The sequence below is a fragment of the Clinocottus analis genome, unplaced genomic scaffold, assembly GCF_023055335.1.
Source record: "Clinocottus analis isolate CAN_PGR_092001 unplaced genomic scaffold, fCliAna1.0.p SCAF_19, whole genome shotgun sequence".
Classification (NCBI taxonomy): Eukaryota; Metazoa; Chordata; class Actinopteri; order Perciformes; family Cottidae; genus Clinocottus; species Clinocottus analis.
The window spans coordinates 7,595,105-7,615,431 of NW_027175920.1; the positions used below are offsets into that span (position 1 = coordinate 7,595,105).

Below are 20,327 nucleotides of genomic sequence, written 5' to 3' on the forward strand. Positions count from 1 at the left end.
GACCGAATAACACTTTACAACTAACTGAACGTGCTATAATTGCGTTTTAAAGATTCATTTACTCTTACAAACACACGTAAGTGGTGAACAGGCACTGTAGAAATTAGTATCCATGTTGGATAACCTGGACCACTTCACCACATACTGCAGGGACAGTGGAGCACGTTTTCCAACAGTGTCACAAGAACACATGCAGGAGATACTTTCTGCGCACTGCAAAATTACTTTATATATAATAAATTCGGTTACATTGTTGTTTACAAGCTGAAACTCAGATCTGTGAAGGGGTATTGTATATTGTATATGTATTCTGGTTGGCAGTTATTTGAGGAGTAAAAAACCTGTTTAGGCAGTTAAAGACAGGTAAGACGATCCCGCCCTGAGAACATGAAAACCACATGAAACCGCTGCTCTGAGAGGAACCTGAGCTCTTAGACCTGTTCTAACATGCACACTCACGGCCCAGCCTCTAACCACACAGCTAAACTTGCATAGTAAAACTTTTTATGAATATAAAAGTCTACTCCATTAGTTTCAATAATAATACCATTGGCAACCTCGTAATATGTTCTGTATAATGAAGTAACAAACATTTGCAACTATATTTATTGTAAAAAATATTTAAAATGTATAATTGATAAAGGCATTTGATTGATACACAACATGCAAACATTTTACAGAGGCTGTATAAAACATTTAAACACAATTATTACAATTTTAAGTGCCTTCTTCACAAAACAAATGTAGGCACAGCAAGACCTCTTTTAACAAGGAATGTCTCAAGACATTTAGAAAACCCTCTCATACAAAACTATAACAAAATAGCATTTCAATGAAAAATCCCCCATGAAACTATAAACTGTTCATAACAAATTGGTGTATTGTTTAGTTGACACGCTACAACGGCCTTCCTATTTTTTCTTGGAAGGTATTGATCTTCAAGGAAGAATCCTTTAATCTTAACAGCATGCCACAGTTCATATTTCTGACATTATAACAATAACCCTATCAACCCCAATAACAAACGAGAACAGCATGTAAACAGCCAAGAAGTACAAAAACTGAGCTGCTGAATTACAGCGAGACAGAGCAGACTCAAATAAAGAGCTTTCTTACACAGTAAAGAAATGTTTCTTTTAAAATTATAAATCCACTATGTTAAAAAAACAGCACCAAAAATTATTGTTGGCCTAAAAAGCTTCTTATTAATTCCTATCAGTCATTAGACAATTTAAGAATTTCTCTTTTTTAAAGAATACAATGCATATTTTCTACATAGTTTTTTAAAATGAAAATATATTTTTCTTGCTCCTTTCTAAAAATTATGGCTTTCAAATGTAAAAGTAAACAGACACCCTTTTCCAAATAGCACACATTGTGATGGTGAAAACCACCCACACAGCACCGAAGCTCACAAACATACAAGCATATTGTACCATAAACAAATCATATTGCAAAACAAGGCAAAGATTATTTTAACAGGCTAAAAGTGATACACAATGCAAACATATTATTAAGGAGATTTTAATCACTTTTTGTCCCATATAGTTTGTTGATTTAAGAACTTTTATCTTTTATGTATCTCACCTAAATACTGTTCTGTCATACAATGTCAGTGAGGAAGTTTGTGTGAACATTTAGGCTGAAATATTATCTTATTTCTTCCACGGCAAATGACAATTCAGACTGAGTAGACATTAACATTTGATTGATCAACTGAAGCTGGCAGCGGAAGATGTCATTAGGCGAGTCGGATACCCAAAACCTGCTCCAACTCTTGTCTTCTCTGCTGTAACTGAAAAAGAAAAGCGATAGCGTTAGTGCTTATCAAAGCTAATAACTATCTGCAGATCACAATAAAACAAATATCAAACATGTGCTTCATTAAGAAGTGCATTAGGCTGTGAGTCCTTACTCTGGAGTAAACATATCTGCCAACTGCCTCTGGTACCCAGGGAGCCTGGTAGAACTCTGTTCTCCTCTCCTCCTCTGGGTTTCCTGTCACGTCTGTCATCAACTGAGGAAAAAAAGAAATGTATCTTTGAACACGAAGAACCACAATGCCATGAATACAGAAAACTTTCATTCCCAAATGCCAAAACAATGTTGTAAATGATCAATTTACTTTTGCAGTTAGGGCACTGAAGTCATTAAATTTGAGCAAACAATGAATACAGTGAGATCTATACAAATAATTCAGTATCAATATTTTGAAATATTATGCATTGAGCAATACTTTGTGTAAAATAAAATAGTATAAGACCTAAGTTCACCTTCAGATCTCTGCACTGAGACTTGAGCCAGTCCTGTATGAAATCCTGAGGTTTATTGCTGAAGCTCAGCATGAAGTCTCTCTCGGTCTTCAGCTGGTTGATGTACTCAATTGTCTCGTGAATCTGCAGTCAAAACAACCACAGCAGAAATTATTTTCATTTAAAGATAAACTAAATCTGAAATCTGACTTGATTTCCCTTTTATTACGGCATGTGTCTAGTGACTGACTGGTAGGCCATACCTTAATCTCCAGCGAAGCAATTTCCTGTTGGTTGGTTGTAGAGGACAGGAAGCTGTTCATTTGGCCCTTCAGTGGATCATCCACCTCCACATCAATGTCATAGCATGCCGTCTTCTTCTGATCTGTGGGGTCCACACTGCTCAGAGACGCAGACGCAGACACAGCAAAACCAAAAACTAAAGTCAAGCATGCTGTTGAGGGAAGCTTTTGAGAGCAGACCAGAAACCATTATTGATGGTCCAAATTGTGAAGCTAAAAAAAAATATTTTAAAAAGCAGTTCACATAATTGCATTACAGTTGTAAATCAAAGCTTATAAGCAAAAACTAGTCTTTGAGAAAATAAATAAATCAGATCTGGACAACACTGGCATGTCAACACAGTACACAAACACAGAAAAGGGGATAATGATCAACATTCCTTTACCTAATCATGTGATTGATAATGATAGGGTCTGGGTGCTGCAGAAGGCTGGCCAGTTTCATGGGAATCTCAGAGAACCTCATGCGAGGACAGCTGAAGATCTGAACAGATTTGGTTAAAAACAAAACAGAGCAATTTTGACATGATGATGGTAAAGTCTAGTTTTTATTTTGTATCTCCACAAGCATAGAAACATTAAAAACACATGCTGCACATTCAAAGTCCTACACAGTCACGGAGGGCAGCATCTATTGGTGGAAATTTCAAATTAGATTTTTTCAAATGGTACAAATCCTACAGTTGGTATACATTATTAGGCTCTTATAACATTTGATAGGCTCTGCACATTTGAAAATATACAACAAATAAGTTTGAAAGCTTTTTCAAATGTCAAAGCAACAGTGGGAGATGCCCAAGTGGTGAGCAAGCATCTTAAAACCATTACATTACCTGTCTGAAGTAGCGGTTGCAGTTGATGTACTCCTTCTCATGACAATCCTGCAGCTTGTTGTTCTTGATGTAGAGCCAAAGGGCTTGCATGATGCTGGCTCGGGTCTGAGTGTGCACACCCAGCAGACGAGCCAACCGAGGGTCCAGTTTGTACTGAGGGGGCTGGAAAAAAAGGCATTGGAGCAAAAATTTTAAAATGTAAGACATTTATCCCATCAAGACATACAGTATGACTATTAGAGAGAAGGTAACTGCGCAAATGCACCTGGTGGTCGAGCATGAGCAGGAGGGTGCATTTAACATTCATGTCGCCGGGCCTTTTGACTTGGAAACCATCCGTCTCCTGAGTAGTGGGCATCCTGTGCCACTGAAAGGTAAAGTCAAAAGATTAAATTTGAATAATTTAGTCCAATGAGCTCTAAAACTAAATCTCAGCAGAAATATTTACACCGCTTGCTACACTGCTGTTTTTTAATATATAAAACGTGAAAGATCATAGTTACCATAAAATTGATTGAGATTAAGAATGTATGTGTTAAATAAAGATGGTGGGATATCCTCAAGATTTAAGAGATTCTTAATAGAAGAAAGGATCGACTAGAAAAGTTCTAATGATTTCAGCTGAACTCCCTTTTTTGATTAGTGCCGTTTCAGAGCATTTTGGTGTCGGTGTGACTAAAATGTTCTGAGAAAGATGCATCACATGCTTCTAAAATTATGTCATACCTCTACTAAGTGGTTGTCAGGTCCATAGAGCTCCTTATCAAGCTCAATCACCAGGCTTTTGAAGAAAGATGAGAATTTCCTCTTCTGCTTGCCAGACTAGGAACAAAAAGGGCAAAAGAGAGAGAGAGAGCTTGTTATCTATCGGTCTTCTTATTGTGCTGTGTCAGTCTGTGCAGCCATATTGTTTAACTCTGAACACATTGGGGGTGGTAAAGCACAAAACTGGAGACAACTAGAAAAAGCTGTTGCGCCCCCGCCCTCTCTAAAGCCCTGTTTAAGTCTGTTTGCACAACATGACCCCTTTCACTCCATCCCTCACATCTCTTTTCTTTTTCTGTTACTGCATGCAAAACTCCTACGCATGCCTAAACCAAATGAGCCAGAGAAGAAAAATGAACTGAAAAGAAAAAAACACTCCTTCATGTGGCAGCAGATGACACAATGAGTTGCTGGAATTGATGGAGGGAGGGGAGGCTTGTCAGATCATGGTATGTAACGGCCGGTGGTTTCAATTCCTTGTTTCAAAAGAGAACATGAGCGTGCGCGTTTGTGTGTCTGAGAAGTAGAGTGGGGAGAGCTGTAAACACACATCTGGTTGCGTGGTCTGAGCCAGGGACACAAGCCAACCAGAGCTGAATGGCTAAAGTTTTCACGGAAACTAAATAAGACAGACTGAAACACTTGGAGCCAGACCCCGCTGGGACAACGGAGAAACAGAGCAAGACAATTCAAATGAAGGAAGTTATTCACGTACTTCCTCCAGAAGTTTTCCCTCCACCCTCAGTTCCCAGGAGGACACCTTCTCTGCCTCCTCGCCCTCAGGTTTGCTGGGGGTGTACGTGTTAGAAATGTAGATCCTGAGCTTACGTTTTTGCTGCGTCAAAGAAATGAACAAGCACATATATCAGGAACAGTTTCTCAAACAAAAATGTACCATGGCAAGTTGTAATAAGAAGATACATTTCCAATTTGAATATAGTAAAATCTGACAATGCACTCTTGTGAAGAAGTACCATGATGGGCTTCTTGATGGCTTCCTGAATCTCCATACGCTTTCGGGCGATGGTTTGATCCAGTTTCCTCTCAAATGCCAAGAGATCCATGTAGGCCTGGGATTCTGGGACCAGGTCTCGGATCTAATGAGCCAACAGCAATGCATGAATGTTAAAGAGATGCAGCCAACTGTGAACAAACTGAATCCATCTAAAGTATGATTGAAGGGAAACTTTCTTACCCTTTGTGGGAGAACCTTGTCAGCCATCTTGCGCCTTTTTGGTCTGTATCCCATAGAAAGCATAAAGAGGATTTACAAAGCACTACATGTACATTTACTAAAAGAAAACAAATTGACCACATGAACTCTGTACTTTCTCTAAAATATAAAAGATCCAGTGGCTTACAGTGGTTCTCAAACTGTGGGGCGTGGAGGTATTACAGGTGGGCGCGGGGGGAGATGCAGATTCTTTAAAATGTTTTTTTTTTTTCCAAGAATCTTTTATTAATCCCACAGCGGGGGAATTATTCTCTGCATTTTACCATCCTTAGTTATTAAGGAGCTTTGTGCTGCTGTGAAGCACTGGGGCTTCAGTGTCTTGCTCAAGGACACTTCAACATGAAACTATAGGGAGAATACCCAACCAGCTTCCATGGTAAACTTTTTACCAAATATGAGTTATTTTTTGCACATATATAACTTTATTTGCATTGTTTTAACAAAGTGATTGCACATGCATTAGTTTTTTGTCAGATGGAGCAATCTGGTTTACTTACAAGGGATATTTCATTTTTTTTAAATCTATTAATTAAATAAGACCGATGGAGGAGTCTCAAAAAGTTGGACCCTTTTGTTCCAATGTTGTTGGGGCCTGAACATTTTTTCTCCTTCAAAGTGGTGCGGGACAGAAAACGTTTGAGAACCACTGGCTTAAAATAACTTCAGTCAAACAAGGACATACTGTACTATGTAGACAATGTGTGGAATGACGCACAAAAAGATTAACGTACCTCATTTACTTAATTTAATTATTAATTATTTTTGAAGATTTCATAATGAAATAACAAAATCTTGGCCAATGATACCTCTTCATTAACTTAACCATGAATGATCACCATAGGCTGTTACCCATCATCGCTCTTGACTTCATAAAAGCCTTTTTGTTTATTTAATTTAACTACACAGTTCATTAGTCATTAGGACTAAATTTGATTCCCAATCTCATTATTGAGAATGTATATTGCTGCTTCTGGCACTGCGGCACACCGCTCATTCTATTCTGAGGATTTTTGTTCTTAAATAAAGTATTAAAGAGAAGAGGTTCATTGTGGATGAACCGTAAATGCTTCCTCACATCATGCATCGCCATATTTATAAGCGTGATATCACAGAGCAGTTTGAACTCAAAGACATCTACTTGTGCCTCCTGCTTTGAAAGCAAAGACCAGTCATGAGACACTCCTCTCCCTGTGTCGGTGATCTGAGTTTCACAAGCAGACTGCAGAGAAAAAACAATCCTGAATGAATAGTGGCGTTGTTGTATTGTTAATGAGCCATAACAGGCAAAATTAGCCACTAAATCTGTATGACTGTGATATATATATGAAAATATATATTTACAATTCAATGATTTTTGTTTTTACGTGAACTAAAATTTGAAAAACATTTCCCACTGAAGTAAAACCGCTAAGTCCTGGCTGAGGAAAACATTACCAGAAACATCCTTAAGATATTTATGCTTGCTATAAACCAGGTTTGGTAATGAGGAGAAAAAACATTAATTTTCATCATGAGATGGCCCTCTTTCTAAATTCATGATCCTTGTGATCACTTTTCTGGTATCATTATGTCATATAAAGCTAAAAAATAACAATACTATGAAAAAAATCTAACTCTTTGACTTTGGCCACAACTTTGCAGCAATATTTTTGTTCTAATCAGTCAAAGTCAGAAAATTAAGGTTTGTATCTCTAAATTTTGAGAAAAAAAAAAAGAGTACACGTTGCACGAGGTATAATGTGCATTAAAGAGTTTGCAGTATTTCAAGTGTATTGTAAGAAAATACATGGTTGTTTATCACTGTTACCTTATATATATATATATATATATATATATATATATATATATATATATATATATATATATATATATATATTATGTTGAATCAATCAATTTATAGGTAACACCCTTAAATAAGTTGTTTAATAAGCGCCATTTCCTGATTTGGCCCCAGGCTGTTCATCTTCACTTTATTCATTCCCCTCTCACAAAAACACTGGCACTTCTTCACAGTTTACCCTCGTCTTTGGCCTCCCAGTGCCTCTTGCTGCTGTTGATGATGCAGATGAAGGAACCGTTTCCTCGAGGCGTCCATGCCTGGAGGCCCCATGCCTTGCCGCATGGGCATGTTCCCACCACCATAAGAAGGACCAGGCATCTGACCCCCCATTGACCCCATGGGGCCCCCCACTCTGTTCGATGGCATCCCTGAGCGCTAAAAAAAAGAAGATGAAGCTGATTTCACTTTCAAAATAATTTTCTTTTTTTTACTTTCTCCAGACCCTTCAGTACTCACTACTTCTCCTTTCCAGAAAAGTGTGGTTATTAATATAGGCTTAGATAAATGTTTTATTTACTTTCTGTTCCTGCAGAACTGGTTTCTAAAAGATGGGTTTATGGTCCCTATGTGAGCACATTGTGTGTAGCATCACTTTTAGTACTATTCATCCATTCCATTATCCGAACTGCTTATCCTGTTTTAGCAGGGCACTGGAGCCAATCCCAGCAGTCAATGGCCGAAGGCAGGGTACACCCTGGACAAGTCGGCAGTTCATTGCAGGGCAGACATAGAGACAGACAACCATTCACGCTCACACCTAAGGGCAATTTAGAGTCCAATTAACCCAGAGGCTACCCACGCTGACACAGGGAGAACATAACTCCACACAAAAGCACCTCTTGCTGTGAGGCGTCAGTGCTAGCTATTTCTATATTTTCCAATCTCTATCATAAGTCTGTAATATTCTGACATAAACCACATTTAATGGACTTATCAACAATGTATGTTCTGTCTTTACAGTGCTGCTTCCTTCGTTTGGTCATACTCTTATAACAAAAGAACAAATATCTAAACCCATATGGCTCTGACTAACAAACATGAGACAACTCTAATAATGCATCATAACTAAAGACCACATGGAGCTGCAGATGGTGGCAACACTGGGATAATATATGCAGCCTTAGCTCTGACAGATGGTGATGTTGAACTTACTTTTGTTTTTAAGCTAACTGACAGGAGGCTGAGGTCAGGCCACGTGATAATCCCTTTCAAACGTGGACAACACATTGATTTGTGATACTAATTATACATGAAAAAGGTACAAATACTTAAAAGGTAAAACATGATCAATCACTATAACGCCATGTGAAAAAAATGAACTGAATGTATGGTGGCAGTAACTAAGTTTAAAACTACCATATTCAAATGCGGAAGTAGCATCCACACCTCGGTATAACAATTAAAAAAGAGCTTTTATTTTGGTATGTCGCTTGACTGTTTTCAACTGGATTTTAAAAATATAATTTTTCATCTAAATGTAGCTTAAACGCAGCACAAACAAAACGCCTCAGTAACTTTAATTTAACGGATTGCATTACCTCCTCATTTCACTCAACAAGCTACCAAGTTTCCCAGTTTATTGAGCAGAAAACCAACCTGGGGATACTGCGGCGCGCTGCTCATGCTGCGGGGGTATCCCGCCGGGGCTTGGGGCAGACCTGGCATCCTCATACCCGCAGCATACCCCACATTCATGGGGCTCGCGTTCATATTCATCGAGGTGAATCCTCCTCTTGAAGCCATCTTCTCAGTCCACAAGTGGTTAAAAAAAACTTCGACGCCAAATTTCGGTCCAAAAAGAAGTCTTATCAAAAGCCACCGAGCTGGTTCAAACACGAAAGTAACTGGCGAGCCGACGACACAGTTACTTTAAATGATGTCGGGTTGTGGTTTGACAACAAGCACACTGTCAAAAAAAAAAGAAAAAGAAGAAGAAAAAAAAGCTAGCTAACGTTAGCTCGTTTCCTACCGTCTGAAGTTCCGGGATTTGCTTCTGCGAACAACTGCCTGTTTTCTGGCCAGTTCGTGGTGTCTGTTCTGTGTTTGTCACCCCCTCGCCTTGTTCTCATGTCTGCACCTCGCTACTAGCAGCTATTTCCCAGTGAGGCTGGCTTAAGACAAACGTCTCTTTAGCAATACCGGGAAGTATTCTTCTTGTAACTGCCTGTACACGCGCGCACACACACACACACACACACACACACACACACACACACACATACACAATGCCACACGCTGCCTTCGTGGATGTCGGACATTTTACAGACTCTACTGTCAGATACTAGTATTTGTAAATGAATGCATGGTAATGAATTGACCTTAATTCCAGAAACAGACTATGTATGACAGCTAAAGCACTTGCACAGAAAAACAACAAGTATTCCTCCTTTGCTCCTGTGCCTTGTGAATTTTTGTGCATCGATTAATTTGTGGTAATTTGATTTAGGATGATGCACCATGTGAGCAGATACATACATATAACTACATAACTGGGGCCTCGCTGGAAGGCATGGCCACTAAATTAAACATTAATTGACGTCATCATCGTGGAGTGCAAATTGAAATGTGGCTGTTAATACTGATCTATCGATGCGCAGTTTAACCAGTGGTGGGAGCAAATATTGTACTTCTGTAAATGGGGTAATATAGTGTGGAAATACACTAAACGTCCAGCATTAAAATTGTGACAAGTAAAAGTATTAGCATCAAAATATATGCTTATAGCACCAAAAGGAAAAGTGCTCATTATAGAGTGGCCCATTTCAGAATAATGTCTATCATATTACAAATAATTATAACTTCTTTATAGGCTATAGACTACAAAGCTTAAATGCAACTATAATACTGCATCACCATATTTTATGTCACTGTTTTGAAAAGTAACTAGTAACAACATCTGTCGTGAATATAGTCAATAGTTCATTATTTTTCTCTGATAAGCTGTGCTGTAGAAGTGTGTCATTAAAAAATATCTCAAAACTATACTTAAGTGCAATACTTTCTTTCCTTTCATTACTGGTTTTAACTGCTTTATATACACAGCTTTGTAGCTGAATAATCCGGTTTTGATATGATTAATGGTGTAAAATGTAAAAGTTTGTAATAAAGAAACCCACATTCATATGTTGGACCAGCTCTGCTCATCTTTGCTTTTTGGGGTAATGTTGGACAATTTGACCTCTTTGATTACTGGTTCAACACACATAGCTCTTAAAGGTTTGTTCCCAAATTCTCTTAACATTCTTGATATAACACCATCTATAATGCCACCAACACACAATTGAATGAGAGCTCAGATTTCGGAGTTTAGGAGGATCACCTGAAGGTAGCAGAACTGGTTCCCCTGGCAGCTTTCTATTCAGGGAACTTGATGCAAAACCCTTTTATTTGATTAAACTCTCCAACTGTGTGAACTTTTGTGTTTACTATATCCAAGTTTCCTAAGAATAATATATACAAAACCACATCACTGGAAAAAAAAGAGTTCACAAAGCAACATTTATGCCTTACAAAAAAGACATTGAGATAATAAAAACTGGAGCGTCTCTAGACCCTTTTTGTTGACCAACAGCTCCCCCTGGTGGTCATCCATCGTAAGTACTCATTCTGGGTTACTATCAAAACCACATTCAGTTACAAGTTACCACCAGACATAACGACAGGTAACAAATCATTTATTATGCTAGACAGAAGAAACAAACTGAGCCATGATAGCAGCAATTCAACTATTGGAATATTTACACTATCACATCACACCAAAGATATATGTAACCCTTTACAATGTAAACACATGATACAAAGACATTTTTGAATGCTAGAAAACAAGCTGACAAATCCACCAAAAATGTAATGAACCAAAACAAATCCACAGTCAGCAGCAAATACCTGTTTGTACAATTAAGGGCTCGTTTACTAGAACTGTTTTTTAAATCAAGTTTCCACAGGTGATTGACAAACTGAGGGTTGTTTCTCTTAATATTGTGATTCAACTGTGAGCCTGCAGTGTATGTTAAAATAAAAGACAAACCATAAGTAATGATTGTCTTTGACATTATTTTTTTAAAGAATGCAATTTTAAAAAAAGTTGAAGAAATAGAGGTACACCTAATGCTTAATCATTTATGCATCTAAAAAAAAAAGTTCACTCTCCACACAGCCGGCTCCGCTTGGCTGCTGCATGTATAAAACTAAAAGCTACCTCTGTGAAGTGAAATTGACATGGTGATATTCATTATTTTGGACTCCAGCAAAAAAAAAAACTGAGACAAAATTAACTAAAACAAAAGAAGAAATGAGTGTTGGTATGGTGATTTTGTGTGAAGAAAAAATTGTATCTGTCAAGTATACAGTGGGAGGTCGGGACTGCTTCTGCAGAGCAGCAAACGCCATGAATGTCACCTATGACATGGACGTCGTTGAGTGTTACTGGTCTTCCTGTGTGCGTGTTTGTGTGTATGTGCAAACACGATGGTAAGAGAATGTGTGTTTGTGGCTGAGTGTGTTATTGAGGGAATGCCTCATCTTTCATCAGCATGCGAGGGCTCTCCTGGTTGTCCAAGCGGCGTCTAGGACCCATCATGCCTATGGGATGAAACAGCAGACGTCATTAAGTCACTTGTACCAGAGAACTCCAGTGATTTAAATACATATACAATGCATACCAAGAGACAGGTTTTCAAAACAATATCAACAGGACTGAACCAAACCCTCATTTAAGAACGATTTTATTCAACACCAAGTGAGTTCACTTATATAAATAAACCATAATATATACAAAATAATTCACCAAAAAGCTGATGACTTTTTTGAAGATTGGTGAGTATTTGATGATGTGATAAGTACACAGAGTATACAGTAAACTGCTTAATTTCCACTTACTGCTCTTATGCTTGAATGATTTAGATCTTCTGGGTGAGTTTGGATTCTGAGGTGGAATAAGAAAAACACCATGTTTGAGTTAACAAATTAGCAATACGTAAATAGAATCCATGAGTTTGAAATAAAACAGTCTAATGCTCCACACGATTGTTATATTAAATTGAGCAAATAAAGAGCACCTTGTCAGATTTCCTTTTCTTGGCTGTAAAAGAAAGACATTACATTTTAGATTCAAAGAAACATTTGAGTAATGTGATTAGAAATGATTATTCCTGGCATCAACATTTAGTATGGCTACCAAGAGGTCCACCATAGCACCAGTCCGTCACCTTTCTTTTCTGCCCCGTAAGACCAGTCATTATCGTTGACGTCGTCGTTATCCTCTTGGTCGCTCTCTGACTTGTTGTTGGTGTTGTTACCGGTGACTATTCTGTAAAAGAGGAAGGAGGCGGCATGATACACACACACACACACACACACACACACACACACACACACACACACACACACACACACACACACACACACACACACAGTACTGTATCATTCTAGTTTGTAAATACTTGTGTGGGTGCTTGTAATGGTTGTCACTGGGGTGGCCGTCTTACTCTCATACCTGCGGTTGGCGATGCGGCTGCTGTTGCGTCCCATCCCCAGGCATTTCTCCAGATGCGGGGCGAAGCGTGAGGCAGCGATGCTTCGGCTGCAGTTGGGACATACACACTCTTTGTTTTTCCACTGGTTGTACACCTGGCCAAACACATCCAACCCCGGCTGGTCCACGATTTCTGGAAATTCAGAGAAAGCTATAAATGTCGCTTCTTTGGACGTCGAAATACACAAACATGTTGTTGGTTTATTGAGTGGATGTGTTGTTCTTTTGTCTTTGGCCTTCTTTATTATCGACAGTCAGGAAAATTAATTCACTGTGAGCTCACCAAAGTCCCTCATGCTTTCTTGGTCCGTGTCATCCAGGAAAAAATAGCCCTGCTTGACGGCCCGGTGGACCTCGAAGCAAAGCCCGAGGCATGCATCCTCCACCAGGTCAGACAGGATGTCCTGAGCTAGGCCCTGGCAGGGAAGGGCCGGAGGAAACAGAGACACAAGTCAAACTGTCTGATTCCTGCTTCGTGTCTGCGGATGTAATGTGCATGTCCAAGGCTGCTTGAACTACTGCCAGACTGTGGCCTTGCTCGACTGTACCTCCAGCTTGCTGTTGTCCAGGCTGGACATTGAAACCTCCTCCATTTTCATTTGCCAGAACTACCAGATGAGCCGACGCTGCTGTGGTCATGCTGTAGCGCAGCAAGCATTACCAAGAAGAGGGCTGCAGCAAGAGGGAAACACACGTTTAGCAGCACGGGGGCATTACATCCTGCACATTCTGTGCGTGGTCAACATTTGACGCCCTGGATGTGCTGCAGCTACTTACAACTGCACGCCGAACACTGCCCGGGACTTACTTCCCACGTTTATAACCTGCGAATAACACAAAGATAGAACAACAGCGTTGGTGTGGTAGCACTGCGACGTCTACAATAGCCACAAAGACGCAACGTGAGCGCAGTTATCAAACGCAACACCTTGCTGGTCTGAGCACTAAGGTTACATCAAGGCATAGCTTAGCCAAAACCTTGCCGAGGAAAACAAAGAGCGTGGCTATGAATAGGCTGGAGGAATTGAACGTGCCAAGAGGTGAACACTACGGTATCACCTCCCGGTCAGCCGCAGCTACAGCTACGAGCTAAACGTGCCACATGTTTAAAACTAGGCGGAGTAAATAGAAACATTGTAATACATTTGTCAGTGTACGTTTCGCTGTTGAAGAATTACATTTGACCACAGCGAGGCTGGTCCCCTGAACCCACCGCCGCTGCTGCACTGCGGCTGTTCGCCTTTCAACTCCCAGAAGAAACCCCAAATACTTCACAACGACGCTTGTTATCTCATTTAAATCAGATCTGCGAAGCATACCTCAACCACGGCCACGCAATTTCGCTAATTGTGTTTATTTACCTATTTCGGCAGGCATCCATCTTTACATCACAGAGAGCAGACAGTAGCAATCGATCGCTACACGAGTTTCCACCAAGCGCTTCCTTTGCAGCACTGCCGGGGTTTTTCCCAGTCTACGCCAATGTGGATGTATTTATCCTCCAGGATAGCATGTGACTGCGAGTTACCCCGTGCGATGTTAGAGTTAAATTGTCCCTTTGTTCGGCTTTGTAGTAGTGTTACGTAGTTTAAAAAAACATTTAAAAAAAGGATGGTCTTTTTTTAAACCCTCGTCTGGCTTTTGCGCATGGTTAAGTCACTACATCAGGTAATCAAAGATGAGTCATCTTTATTGGATTTATAATAACAAAAATTACAAACAAATGTAAGGCTTCACATCACTAATAATAATCATAAAAACAATGCTTGACAAAGTATATTCTTGTTTATCCATACAAACAAATAAATGGATTTTTCCAGAACAATCCTATTCTCTCAAGTCCTCAACGGTAGCAGGATGCACCTGTAAGAGCCAATACATTTCTCAAGCTTCTCATTAGTGTCCTGCATAAACACATAATTCTGTCAAAGTTATATGTTTTTAGAAATGTTGACGCAGATTTTTTTTTTTATATAGTAGTACATACAGGTTTCAACACATAGGAGTACTGGTGGCCCCCACACAATGTGGCATTAAAATCAGCTACTGGAGCGCCCAGTCTATGGAGTCAAATCCCGATTACTGCTCTGAACTTGACAAGCATGTGTGTGATGATCTGCTGTCCATCTCATCACCAATTAATACAGCTCAAAAACGATGACATCGTCGTCGTCTTCCTCCTCCTGTAGATAAACAGGTGACATTTAAACATCTGGAGTTGCAAAATGAAATACAAAAATCGCAAAAAAAAGTGTTCAGTGTTCTAACCTCATCAGACTCCAAATTGTTATCGTCATCATCATCGCTGTCGTCAATGTCTTCATCTTCTGAATCCTGTGTAGTGGGAAATGAATGTGAATTGGACATTTTTAATTATTTTTTTAAGTGTGCTTTCTTCATTCAAAGAATTATGTAATTTTCTTCCCAAATATTATTCCTTCTGGACATAAATTAGATAGTTGACTTAAAGCTATGATTGTACTTTTGACCACATACTATTCAGCATACATTTAGTGAATACATTTAAAAGTCATAAGTAAATCTCATGAATTATTTAAGATAAAGTATATTTACTCTAAACTTCACTGAAAGCCTTCAGAGCATTGCATTGATCACATCATGAAAGGGCGGTTAAGAAGAATATATTACTTTGCATGTGTTGCATCAACAATTCAACTTACTGATGGTCTGTTAACAGAGCTACGTGGTTTTTCGTGAAAGTCATGAACTTCCATTTGGCCATCATCAAGATATTGGATTTTCTGCAAGGATAAACATATTATTGAAAGTTTAAGAAATGCTTTTCAAGAAAGAAACAAAATGGGACCTGAATTGGTTCAAGTGCTTACACTGGGGTTATGTTTCCGATAATGTTTCTTCTTTGCTGGCGGCAATGTCTGAAGAATGTAAAAGGTGACACATTTTAAAAGGAAGTCTCAGTTCAAAAAGGGAAAAAACGACGAGGATTCTTGATACCTTAAACCACTCCCAAAGCTGCCTGGAGTATATTTTATTGTTTTTGAATACGTCCTCTTTGTAGCGTTTCTTCTCCACCTCCGAGAGGTCCTGCCACATTTTGTTGGTCATGGCGAAGCGTTCCCTTGCATTTGGGATTTCCTCCCTCAGAAGAAACATCTGTTTTTTGCGGAAAATGTTACAACCAGATCTGTGAGTAAAGAAATATTCAGTCACAAATTTGTCTGCAGGTAGACAACCCAGAGTTTGATTTACTTTGAATATATTCTGGCTCTCTTAATGGAACAAATGTTGTATGACGATTATGCTCACCGAGATGGCATTTTGGGCTCCCCAGGAAGTCTCTTGAATGAAAAAATGGATTTAAAAAGAGGAGATCAATCCTATGTTATTTTCTAGAAGTGAAGAGAACACAACAAGCTATCCCCTGTGAGTATAAGCTGTTCTTTGGATGAGGCAGAATGAAAGAAACTAAAAAAAAAAAGGAAAGCAAACACATTTTCACTCAGATCTTTTTTTAAAATTTAAAACAACCTCTCTAAAGATGTTTTTTTAATAATCAGAAGTGACAGCACATGACTGCAAATACTAAACATCTATTTTCAGGACTAACTAAACTTACTAACAGATTTGTGGCGGAAGAATGAAAATTCTCACCGTAGACACGGCTGGTCTGTTGATACGGTTTTCCACTAGGATCTTCTTCCGCTTCTTTTTATCAAAATTCTTAGGGACATAAAAACATTTGTTACACAATGTCTGATGGCGCCAGCAACTCTAGTTTCCTAAATTACTTACCTTTAGAAATTGATCCAGCTCATCCACATACTGTCTCTTCAACTGAAAGAGATACACAAAGTGTTTCATTTAGATTCATTAGATTTTTACTGTGACCAAACATCCAAATCTATTGTAGCCGTGTCAAAAGTGTGTGTTCCTACCATTGTGCTGCGTGTTTTGTAATCGTCCCTCTGTTTCTCAGTCATATCTCGCCAACCTTGGCCATACACAGGTAAGCTATGTCCTCCAAAACTCTTCCTGAGATCAAGCTCTTTGCAAAACAGACTATATCCACTCCTGAAATATACACACAAACAGGTGATCAGCTGCTGGTGAAATAACTGCTGGTTTGCATTAGTTGGTTTTGTGTTAATTTACCGAAAGATTAGACATATTAGAAAGGTATGGCTGGTTCTCCAAAGACCAAACTTAATGACTAGTAGCAAGAACTATTGAGAATGAATCCCTTGAAAATGTAAAGCCCCCATAGTGGATGAATCCACTAGGGATGAATCCACTAGGGGGCTCTGAAAAAAAAGACTAAATATGATTTAAAAAAATAGCGAAAGGTGCAAACTGTTGATTTATGAACATACAACAAAGCAAAACGACTTAAACGAGTGTCAATGTGGAGTGTGTGTGGCTTACATGGGAGGCTTGGGAGGCATGCCCTTTGTATCTGGAGTGACCTGCTTTAAGAAGGGAGGTCACACATCAATTTGAAGATACTTAAAGTAATAATTTAAAGCTTGACGGCAGTGTTATCTAATTGCAATCAAGTGCGTTTCCCCTCCAAATAACCCCTGCCATAAATTGTATTAACTCATATGAATATTATATTAATAGGTATTTGGGTTAACAAGAATAAGCCCAGCTAACCATGCATAGTACACTAGAGTTAATGACTATGTCTGATGTGCCATCGCTTACAGCTTTGGTGTTTGCAGAGAGCCACTAAAATTTGGTTCTGCACTCAGGCCAGGTATGTTTTAGATATTGTTTACTGAAAGACAAATAATTAGTTTGACACTGAATTTTAAACAGTTATTCTGGGCCAAATCACATTTTTGTATACATGTTAATTTACTACCTAAACACTTGCATCCTTCTTGTGTATTCTTCGTTTGCAAGCTCAAATTTGTCCTCATATTGAGCCTGGGAAATGTCAATTATTAATGATCATTACAAAGTTGAATCCCAAGGCAACACTTAATGAAAAGAAGTGTTGTTTTAGCGGTAGCCTTTCACCTGACTGTACCTTCTCTTCATCTGAGAGAATCTTATACTCTGTGACTAGCTTTGTGAATATATTTTTGCTGGCTCATCTCTGGGTAATAATTGGACAAATTTTTTCTTGCAAAAGATAGCATTTGGAGGGGCGGGTCTCTTTGGGCACTGTGGATAGATCTGAGGTACAATAACAATAATGATTAATCATTTATTAGTCCCACAGCGGGGACATTTATTCTCTGCATTTGAACCCATCCTTAGTAATTAATGAGCAGTGGGCAGTCGTGAAGCACCCGGGGAGTAACTGGGGGTTCAGTGTCTTGCTCAAGGACACTTCAACATGCAAACTGTGGGTCAACCAGGGAGTAAAACCGTGTGGTTTTAGAATGACCACTCTCTCCATGAGCTACAGACGCAATAAGTCAAAGAATGAAGCATGTTATATTATTAGACTTTCAGTAATACTTCTCTCTTTATCTGTAGTACAGTTGAGAACTCCACAGAGTGCAGGTTTCAAGACTGTTGAGTCGTTACTGTTTTGCAGGAGATTTGTACTAGAGAAACAATGACCTCAAACAGTGTTTAGAATATATACTTGCATGCACTGAGCAATTTTGTATTCACAACATGAAGCTGTCTTGATTGTGCTGTGCTTACCTTTCTCTTTCTTTTCTTTGTTTCTCTTTGAGAATTGGAAAAGACATCTTCCGCATCAACGAGGAGCTCTGTGAGGGTCCGAGTCTTACGCAGCTGAGCAAGACCATTACAAAAATTAACCTAATTAGACTGACTTTAAAAAATATTAAAAAATGCTAAATTGTGTGTTGTGTTTCTTCACCATGGAAGTAAATCTTTTAAATAAGCTACTGTATTAATTTGAAAAAACTTTTCTAATCAAATTTCTCTCTGTATTGTTGGTGGCACAACAGAAAAAGAGACAAAAAAAGATGATCAGTCATGGTGACATTGCATTACATAGTTATAACAAAATGTTATTATTATTTAAGTGTCATTGAGCAAGAGGAAAACAAATCTTCACTTTGACTAAATCCATCAAATCAACAATCAAAATGGTAATGTGTAGCATATAAGACCAATGTATCAGATTCAAGCATCTACATTTCATTGACAACTGGGAAACTCAATCTGCTTAAGTTTGTTGATTATGACTGAAAGCCTCAGATCAGCTTCTGAGCGGTGAAACTAAGTCTAGAGCTAAACTGTGACTCACTTTGTCCAAAATCAGTTTCCACATTTCTTTGCATGCTTCAGGAGAGAAAGGGGGGAAAGCCACCACATTCCAGTCCATCTGTTTTAGTGCTTTTTTGTACTCGTGCTTTCTGGTTTCTACTGGGTTGGATGCTTTCATCGCAGCAAGTAGGTGCTGGATGTTTTCCCGGGTCCACTCTAGTGAGAGCACAAGAAGAAAATCACATTTTGGTAATTGATTGTTATACAAGTTATGATACAAAAAAATATGTATTTCGGTATACCTTCAGATTCTTCAGTCCCACTTCCACTCATTTTGTTTTCCAATACAACGTGTTTCCAGTGGAAGTATTTTGCTTCCGGTTAAGTTAAGTGGACGCAAACTCGATCCAAGTGTCTCCCGCAAACTGTACATGAGCGAAAATATTAACTAAAATCTCGCGATATTCAACCTAAATATATGTTCATTAAGTGGGCTCGATATGTTTTTCGTCAATACACACATAGAGCTGCATTTAACCTCCATTTCTCATCGGCTCGTTCATCTTGGAGAGTAACCAATCAGAAATGAGGATTTTCTTCTTCGTCCTTATGTTTTTTGGCGGATGTTGACGTTCGAGCAGCGTGGAGGTTACAGAGCGCCACCTATTGGCCCGGAGAGTGTTGCCTCGTGGCGTGAAATCATCTGACTACTGATAGAGTACAGAACATTTAAATACATGTACTTTGGTTTGTCACCTTCTTTTTTAATATTCATTGACTTTCTAAGTTTAGCTCAAAATATCTCGAAATGACAACTTTATTTTTAAACATATTAACATATCTTCAATTACCAGGGTTAAATATGCCTTTATGATCATTTACTATGCATTATTTCATTATTTACCAATGTTACATGCAATACATTTGTTAAATTAGTTGTTAATTAATGTACTCGTGCCAAAGTGAGAAGTAATCAATGGTAATAATGGTATTGAAAAAGTTTTAAACAAGATTGGCAGAACATGTGATTGGTCCCGGATCAATCAAACGTGAACAGCACCCAATGAAACTAAGTTGTTGGTTTTTTTGAGATGTATTTTTTTCATTATTCATGGAGAGATGACAAGAAGACAGCAACACAACAGACTACATATATAAACTTGACAACACACAAGATTCCCTCTCAATGAATTGAGTAACAGTGGCATTCTTTTCACTAAAATATCTACACTTTGTTTGCATTGTGCCTTATAAATCATAAATTACTTCATTTAGAGTTGAGATTTTACTCGCATCAAGCGAGTACAACAATAACTTAAGTGGCATGTGCCCCATTACATTCAATGTGCGATTGCTTTGAAAAATACACAATTTTGGCTATAATAACATTA

General features: G+C 38.6%; 3 protein-coding genes across 5 annotated transcripts; all 3 read right to left on the reverse strand.

Annotated features, from left to right (window-relative positions):
- Positions 1–648: 648 nt before the first annotated feature.
- smarcd2 (SWI/SNF related, matrix associated, actin dependent regulator of chromatin, subfamily d, member 2) lies at positions 649–9,390 on the reverse strand. Of its 2 annotated transcripts, none has more exons than XM_068583800.1 (13): positions 9,196–9,390; positions 7,405–7,601; positions 5,348–5,390; positions 5,127–5,249; positions 4,868–4,987; positions 4,114–4,209; positions 3,653–3,754; positions 3,388–3,549; positions 2,941–3,038; positions 2,516–2,651; positions 2,274–2,396; positions 1,916–2,017; positions 649–1,795 (listed from the first exon to the last, which is right to left on the reverse strand). In XM_068583800.1, the coding sequence occupies exons 2-13, from the start codon at positions 7,590–7,592 to the stop codon at positions 1,742–1,744; spliced, it is 1,347 nt and encodes a 448-aa protein (XP_068439901.1). In that variant the 5' UTR covers positions 7,593–7,601; positions 9,196–9,390; the 3' UTR covers positions 649–1,741. The 2 variants fall into 2 exon arrangements, with proteins under 2 accessions (XP_068439901.1, XP_068439900.1); XM_068583799.1 differs by having other exon boundaries at positions 8,823–9,390.
- A 1,493-nt stretch (positions 9,391–10,883) lies between these two features.
- atxn7l3b (ataxin 7 like 3b) lies at positions 10,884–14,310 on the reverse strand. The gene is made up of 9 exons (XM_068583390.1): positions 14,121–14,310; positions 13,537–13,583; positions 13,308–13,431; positions 13,043–13,175; positions 12,721–12,892; positions 12,434–12,534; positions 12,284–12,306; positions 12,105–12,150; positions 10,884–11,807 (listed from the first exon to the last, which is right to left on the reverse strand). Exons 3-9 carry the CDS (start codon positions 13,356–13,358, stop codon positions 11,728–11,730), a joined length of 606 nt encoding a protein of 201 aa, XP_068439491.1. The 5' UTR covers positions 13,359–13,431; positions 13,537–13,583; positions 14,121–14,310; the 3' UTR covers positions 10,884–11,727.
- Positions 14,311–14,431: 121 nt separating this feature from the next.
- On the reverse strand, positions 14,432–19,466 carry LOC137789640 (upstream-binding factor 1-like protein 1). 2 transcript variants are annotated; one of them, XM_068583379.1, is made up of 13 exons: positions 19,239–19,466; positions 18,977–19,152; positions 18,403–18,495; positions 17,164–17,204; positions 16,677–16,812; positions 16,534–16,575; positions 16,393–16,461; positions 16,048–16,079; positions 15,736–15,925; positions 15,609–15,656; positions 15,441–15,521; positions 15,028–15,093; positions 14,432–14,942 (listed from the first exon to the last, which is right to left on the reverse strand). In XM_068583379.1, exons 1-13 carry the CDS (start codon positions 19,267–19,269, stop codon positions 14,898–14,900), a joined length of 1,050 nt encoding a protein of 349 aa, XP_068439480.1. In that variant the 5' UTR covers positions 19,270–19,466; the 3' UTR covers positions 14,432–14,897. The 2 variants fall into 2 exon arrangements, with proteins under 2 accessions (XP_068439480.1, XP_068439479.1); XM_068583378.1 differs by having other exon boundaries at positions 17,164–17,207.
- Between the last annotated feature and the right edge of the window lie 861 nt (positions 19,467–20,327).

Bases quoted from the DNA above. Each gene is read 5' to 3' on its own strand.
- smarcd2 (XM_068583799.1), bottom strand. From the start codon at position 8,969: ATGGCTTCAAGAGGAGGATTCACCTCGATGAATATGAACGCGAGCCCC. The intron at 4,210-4,867 runs GTACGTGAATAA...TTTTGTTCCTAG, and splicing joins AGGGAAAACTTCTGGAGGAA to TCTGGCAAGCAGAAGAGGAA. The intron at 2,652-2,940 runs GTAAAGGAATGT...GTCTCTGAGCAG, and splicing joins ATTATCAATCACATGATTAG to TGTGGACCCCACAGATCAGA.
- atxn7l3b (XM_068583390.1), bottom strand. From the start codon at position 13,358: ATGAAAATGGAGGAGGTTTCAATGTCCAGCCTGGACAACAGCAAGCTG. The intron at 13,176-13,307 runs GTACAGTCGAGC...CTTCCCTGCCAG, and splicing joins TGGACAACAGCAAGCTGGAG to GGCCTAGCTCAGGACATCCT. The intron at 12,307-12,433 runs GTGACGGACTGG...TTTCTTTTACAG, and splicing joins TTACGGGGCAGAAAAGAAAG to CCAAGAAAAGGAAATCTGAC.
- LOC137789640 (XM_068583378.1), bottom strand. From the start codon at position 19,269: ATGAGTGGAAGTGGGACTGAAGAATCTGAAG. The intron at 17,208-18,402 runs GTAAGCACAGCA...CCCTTCTTAAAG, and splicing joins CAAAGAAAAGAAAGAGAAAG to CAGGTCACTCCAGATACAAA. The intron at 15,926-16,047 runs GTGAGCATAATC...CTTTACTCACAG, and splicing joins GAGCCCAAAATGCCATCTCG to ATCTGGTTGTAACATTTTCC.